Source organism: Hippoglossus hippoglossus, chromosome 3 (assembly GCF_009819705.1).
Source record: "Hippoglossus hippoglossus isolate fHipHip1 chromosome 3, fHipHip1.pri, whole genome shotgun sequence".
In the NCBI taxonomy this organism is placed as follows: Eukaryota; Metazoa; Chordata; class Actinopteri; order Pleuronectiformes; family Pleuronectidae; genus Hippoglossus; species Hippoglossus hippoglossus.
The window spans coordinates 27,356,804-27,364,043 of NC_047153.1; the positions used below are offsets into that span (position 1 = coordinate 27,356,804).

The window sequence follows — 7,240 nt, forward strand, 5'->3', positions numbered from 1 at the left end:
GAACTCGTCCTTCTCACATTAATAAAAAACACCATTACCTTTTCATATATGTACATAGGAAAAATTACTCTTCAATACTCTTCTTTTAAAAAACAATGTTATTCTCTCACCTTTCCTCTATCTGGCCATGGTCAACCTCTGTTAACACATCTGACATAGTTATTTTCCTCATGTCTGCCAGAGTCTTCACCATGGCCTGTGGTTAGTGTACCATGTTTTACCCATTAGCATGCCTGTTGATGCCTTCTTGATGGATACAAAAAGACATACAGACTTGTCTCTTTCTTCCGTTTTTCCTGCATTTTTATCATTTGTACTCATTTGCATAGCTTCCATCCAAGACCTGTCATTTTTCATTCTGTTATTTAATTGTTCTCTTTTTACTTTCCACAATTACATTTCAGCTGTTTAAATCAATACCAATAAGGATTTACATGAGCTACCAACCAAGTTTTAACATTACCACAGAACTGACACCGTACTCACTCACCCAATACATGGAGCGTCTGCTGTGCACCATGTGTGACATATTTGACGGGATACTGTTCTCCATTCTTCATGAGACTGCTGTTGACTGTTAACCCTCATTTCACACACACGCTGAAATCATGAAGTCCAAATAATATCCTTTCCTAATCACTATTCCTTGACCCCATTGAATATGTCACAAGGTCAAGGAAAGATGTGAAGGAGAAGACACAAGGAGTTAGGAAAGGAGAACCACTGTGGGGAGAAAATGCAACTCCGCTTTTTTTTTAACAACTTTATTTATACCAGAAGATACTAACAAAATGTACAGTACTCTGTGCTGTACAGTGACAGTTATCATAAAGTTTCCTGTCCAAAACAGAATGACACGTCCTGAGAAAATATATTTTCAGTTTATACAGAGACAACATTCAACCATCAGTTACTCACAGAAATAAACCACTAAATAGATTTACTTGAAAATGAAAATAAAACAAACAGGCCTGAAATGTTGAAATAAAATAATTTTGCTCTGAGATATTTTGATGTGATGAATCAAATCTTTCTAATGCAGAGAGAATATCCAAACATGTTTGTTCTTTAAAAGATGAGGTCCAATATGGTCTAGATGTGAAAAATGAAATGTCCAACTTTAATAAGCATAAGTGCATTTGGATGGAGGCTGAGGGTTTGTTTCATGTTTAAAATTAGCATAAATGGGTCCTGGTACCATGCAGGCAGGCTTGCTGTCCCTCTGTTGTGGCATATTGCGACACTTCAATAGATGAGAGATGCTGTTATCGTAGAATAATAGCTAGATAGACGACTACACCCGTTCGCTATCCTCTGCCCACCATCATTAATACAAGCTCACCTCAATATCGTCAGCTAAAACAAATCCTGACTGTAGTTACATAGTGTATGTCACATCTCAGGTCTGTCAGTAAAATTAATGTGTATTAAAATTTAGAATGAGATTAAAACAAGGGGATGGATTATTAATCAGGTTTGATCACAACTAGGGTTGCAAAGGGGCGGAAAATTTCCAGTAAATTTCCGGAAACTTTCCGGAAACTTTCCATGGGAAGTTAAGCTCGGGAATTTGGGGAATTTTGGAAAAAAAAAAATACCGCAAATTAAACGCTGAGCAATAAAAATGTCATTCAAAACTCTATTTTAAAGATGTATGGAATGCAGCACACGCTGCACGTTGAATTTCAACCCTGCACTGTGCATTTCTCCATCACATGCACAGATAATTCCCAGCATCCTGCACACTACAGCAGGGCTATTGAGGCCACACTACTGCATTAGCCCAAGGACTAGTCAGGGAAGTTTTGATGATATTACTGGGGAAAATATATTAGCATGCTGATTGAGGATTGTTCATCTAGCCTATTTCTATTCATTTATCCATCAATTGTAAAATACGATTCCAATTGTTTAGCTAACTATTTATATCTCTGGCATTGCATTAGTGTTTTTTACAAGCTTTTTTCTCATCTTATTCTACAGAACAATGCTACGTGCACTATCTCATGTGTGGAGACATTTCACCCCAGCCAATGTAGAAGGAAAGGCTGTGTACATTTGCAAATACTGTGCAAAGACCTATGTTAAGAATGCCACAAAGATGCAGAAGCATATAGTCAAGTGCCCAAAGTTTCCTCAGGGCTCAAATCAGCTTATGACAAAACAAAATATTTATATTTATGTCTGTATATGACAAGGTAAATACAGTTAGTATAAATTACCCACAAAATCTCCAGTTTATTCCCGTTTATTCCCGTTAATTCCCGTATATTCCCGTATATTCCCGTATATTCCCGTTAATTCCCATGGAAAGTTTCCAACTTTGAATATTCCCGGAATTTTGCAACCCTAATCACAACCTCTGTAACCTCAACAGTCATTTGAGACCATCAAAAAGACCAGTATGCAGTGTGTAAAATCACTGTTGTGTAACAGGGAATCTACATTGTATATAGTGAACAAGTTACGCAACACACAAACCATTAAAGAGCTCCAGACAAAAAGCTCTTATACAGTATAATCTTAAAATAAGATGGGTAGCCTCAGGTGCCTCCCAACAAAGACACATGAAGACATTACTCTACACAGTGAACGTTACATTATGTTTTCAGACTAATTCATGCATGTTAGGTGTTGAAGTGAATGTATATATAAATTAATATATAATGAATATATCCAGTAAAGAGACAACCAGTATATTATGTATAGTTCAGGGTTCTGTTTTTTCTCTTCATCACATCGTGCTCTCAGATCTGAAGTGGCCCGATTGTCCTCCCTTTCCTTGACTGAACACAGTCAGACAACTGGAGTCAGTGGATTTTGCATCAGCCTGTTCACACTTACTGACCTGACCAGTGATCATCCCTCTTTTACACAGCAAAGTGACAGCAGTACAGTTCAGAGCATCTGTTATCACTGTGGTAGTTTCCTTGTCTGACATCGCCGCGGCATTGTGGTGGCTGCGTCTCAGCCCCTTGCGGAAGCGTATGGTGAACAGACCGTATATGATGGGGTCCAGGCAGGCGTTGAAAAGGCCAAAGATGAACAGGATGTGGGTGAGGGAGTCAGAGACTTTCCCCTTCAGGTCATCTGGGAAGAACCAGTACCACAGACCCAGTAGGTAGTACGGCGTCCAGCAGACGATGAAGCAGATCACGATGACGATGCTCATTTTCAGAGTTCTCATTCGCGCTTTGGGGATGTTGTTCTTTGAACAGCGTAGATGTGGCTCATTGGAGGACACTAAGGTAGAAAAAAAGAGTCAGGCATTAGTGGAACACTAAGATGTAAGCATGCAATGTAACCACTGAATAGTATCTTTTGTTTTAAGTGAGTGAATCAAATTTATATATATTTCTGATCAACTTGTCAATATCTGCTTTCAGACATGAACTGAGGTCTGGATATTTTCCACAACTTTTCTAGCCAGCTCCCACATTAATGTCTGGAAAGCTCACAGTAGTGAGATGCTTGCAAAGATCACAACTTGGAAAGAAAACAAGATCCGAGAGCTTTTGGTGATAAGGTCAGACGTCCGTGTCAATGTGCTGTAAACAAAAACATGCGATATCCGCAGCACATGATGTTCCTGCCTCCTGCATGCTCTACTCAGGCCTGTTGTGAAAATGTCTGACTAGGAATATCTCTTACTGTGTTCTTCATATGAGAAACTAAAAAAGTCCAGAACCAATTATCAGAAAATGTTCTGGTGTCCGTGTCTGAAAACAGCTTATATTTTGGGCGACAGAAGCCCCAGCAGAGAACTTACAGCTCTTTTTCGTCATCCTCTTGGAGATCTGGATGAAGATCCTTGTGTAGCAGATGATCATTATGACCAGCGGCAGCAGGAAGAGGCAGCAGAAGGTGAACATGTTGTAGGCAGTTTCCTGCCAGTGAGTGACGAAGCTGCCCCTCGTGGTGCACTGAGTAAAGTTGGCTGGATATGTGATGGTCACATTGTGGAAAATGAACATCTGTGGATTTAGAAATCAAATGATATTAGGAAACGTTTTCTACTGACAGTAGGTCTCACCATTAGCAGTGGTGAGATAGAAAGATTCACATACTATGTCCTATAACTTTGGTTTGACCAAATAGCCCAGTATTCAGTTCACGTCATTTAATTCCAAAGCCGGTTACTGACGTGTCCATTATGTAACATATCAGAGACTAAAGGAGTGGAGGTGGTTGACAGCTATTTCAATCATTTGACTTTGACGCTTGTGACCTCATACTGTATAATTTTGTTCGGTTACAGTTTAAGTTAAACAAATAATAAAAAATAAAAAAAATTCTATAATGCAGTATTTCCTGTCAGGAAGCAGGCCCTGGATGCTCAGAGGTGAGGCTAATGTTAGCAGTTCTGTCCTGTTCTGTAATCCGTTTTGGTTATACTTCATTAAACACAGCCAAACGCATTACCGGAGACGGTGTTTGCCAAAACACATGCTTAGTCCCCACAATGAAAGAATATTATGTTAAGATTTAAAAAGTATATATTGTTTGAAAATGTGAAAGAAAAGCACATATCTAAGTGTTTTGAGTAAGTCTGACGTGTGGCCTGTACCTTGTAAAAATAAATCTGTCTGTTTTTTCCTTATCATATTTAGTAGCCCACAGAGTACCAGAACTAGGGGTATGTAGGGACAACCATTTTTCTTAATTCCTCTTTTACATGAATCACCAGCCAATGAGGATGCAGGTCTCATTGTCTAACACATGCAGCTTTAGCTATGCAGAGACTCTCCTCATTAAAACAGGACCCCATAAATTGCCAGGAGCTTATTTTGACCCATAGTTAGGTTGTATTGCTGGGTGATCTCTGGTGGCATTTATTGCAATTAGGAATTCAGGTGACTAGAGCCTGTAGAACTGAATCAACATTAGGAGCAGGTTGGAGAGAATGGGTGGTTTGTTAAAACACAGGGCTTTCAGACCGGAGACTGCTGTTTATTTCTAATGTGTTTGTTTCCTTTTTAACAAACTTATGTTAGATTGATTAGGTAGAAATTTGCTCAAAATCTGCCAGTGGCAGCTGTCACACTTGCTATAGGACATTAACTGTCTGAAATTAAGGGCTCGCTGTTTTATTCGGTCGCCACTAATATCACTGTAAACTGGGTATGTGCTGTGATGTGGATGAAAAGATCAACAAGCGAAGTCAGTTAGTGCTGACTCTGTTATTTTCACCTTGGGTTAAGATGATCTTTCTCTATCTCTTGACCAAGTTTTGGTCAATTATAATTATTGCATACATATATGCTTTAAATCAACTAAATTGATAAATAATTTTGTCACAGTGACATATATATATACATTTTTTGATTGACTAAATGATTGATCACCTTGTCATTTCAGCACTTATCTCAATACATTTGCTATGTGTCGATATTGTATGAATTGTAGTTTACATTTTTTAAATAATAATGGGTATTTAAAACTGTTTAACTGTCATTAAAGGTTCAGCATCAAATTTCAGTTTGGCCTGCTTTACCACATTTCTGCTTTTCCCTCACAACATGATCAACAGTGTTTCTTGCTATGTAGCCAAATATCTTAATGGTTCCAGAGAGGCATGTACAGTGCACTGACAGGATTAGGGATTCCCATCCTGGTGTTATTCAGTGATAGAGCCACTAATCCCTCCCACTGAGACTCTGTGGGCTCTGAGATCACGCTGCAGGTTTGCCTGCATCAAAGCTTCATGGATTTTTCACATTTTATGCAAATGAAAAGAGATGTAAACAGATAATTGTGAAACATGTTTAAGATTCTAATTCAAGCTAAAGTAAAACCAGATCATTATTTCCTCAAGCACGTGCAGTTTTTATACCGTTTAATATTTCTATGAGAATGAGATAATATATGTAGATCCAGTCTTCTATTGCCAGGTATAAAGGCCTGTAGCCTATTCACTGTAACAGGAAAGCATCTTACAACCCAGCACATCTCTCTGACTCATTTTATTCCAAGTCGCAAGTCTTTGATTAACTGAACCAAACCATTTGTAATAGCCTGTCATGTCAAACCAGTGTTTCATACCTGAGGGATTGAGAATAAGGTGCTCATAGTCCATGCCACTGTCAACATGACCCTGTTTCTTTTGCGGGCCATGCTAATGGACAGAGGTTTGAGGATGGCATATTGTCTGTCCAGACTAATCACCACTGTGACAAAGGCACAGGAGTACATGGCCTGCAGTTTGAGGAACATCAAGAATCTGCAGGCCAGGTCGCCAGCCAACCACTGCACGGTGATGTTCCACACGGCATCCACAGGCATCACAATGAAGGTAACCAAGAGATCGGCTGCAGTCTGGTTGATTATCAACACCCTGACGTGGGATTTGCGTTTGTGGCCATTGGCTGCCCACAGCACAGCTGAATTGCAGAAAGTGGAAACGCCACACAGGATGAAGGTAATGATCACTCTGACTTTGGCCGCTGTAGAAAAGGTAGGCAGCCGCAGCGCTGCGTCCACTGATGTCCAGTCACAGCTGGCATTGAGGTCAAATCTGTCGCTCTGCTTGTACATGGTGACCTCAGGATCCCAGCAGGAGGAGGCGTTCATTTTCTGACCCTCACCAAGGAGTCAGCATTGAGTTCAGCTGCAGGGAGGCTGGCAGCGCCAAAGGGGGATAAAGCAAAATAAAGACATGAGCCTTATGTATGAAGTCGGTGTAAAAGATTCATATGCATAGATTTGCATAAGACAAAAAAATGTGTTCAGTGAGCAATATAGTAGACAGAAAGAGAGCAGCGTGCCGTGTAGCATCTGTGATGCTCACTGAGGTGGACAGATGATATTACTGCCTCTAACAAACTGCACAAACATAACTTTGTGTGTGTCTACGTATGTGTGTGTGTGTGCCAACACCTGACAACCTGTCAAGTTAATTAAGTAATTCAAATTGCAATAAAAACAACCTATAATGGCTTCTATACTTTGTATGATATGTTTTTCTTTATTATAAATCAGAAATCAGGTTGAGACTTGCAGCTAATGGTAAGTTGAAATAAGCAGCCCGTGATGTCATCGTGAATTATTTAGATTCAAGGATGAGCTAATGAGACCATTGACATTCACGATTAAAGATTCACTACACAAACAAACAAACACACACACACACACACACACACAGACACACACACACACACACACACACACACAGTTACTACGTGCCTAACCCGAACATAAAGCTTAACCTTAACCTAATCCTAATCTTAACCTAAACCAAACT

The 7,240-nt window shown here is 39.6% G+C and overlaps 1 protein-coding gene across 1 annotated transcript in view; it reads right to left on the reverse strand.

Moving 5' to 3' along the window:
* Positions 1–2,366: 2,366 nt before the first annotated feature.
* Positions 2,367–7,240, reverse strand: part of LOC117753201 (putative gonadotropin-releasing hormone II receptor) — a 14,568-nt gene continuing 9,694 nt past the window's right edge. The window contains exons 3-5 of the mRNA XM_034571145.1: positions 6,043–6,618; positions 3,770–3,974; positions 2,367–3,243 (exon numbers count right to left, since the gene is read on the reverse strand). Coding sequence (XP_034427036.1) covers positions 2,735–3,243; positions 3,770–3,974; positions 6,043–6,570 — 1,242 coding nt within the window. The 5' untranslated portion in view covers positions 6,571–6,618 and the 3' untranslated portion in view covers positions 2,367–2,734. The remainder of the gene's footprint in view (positions 3,244–3,769; positions 3,975–6,042; positions 6,619–7,240) is intronic.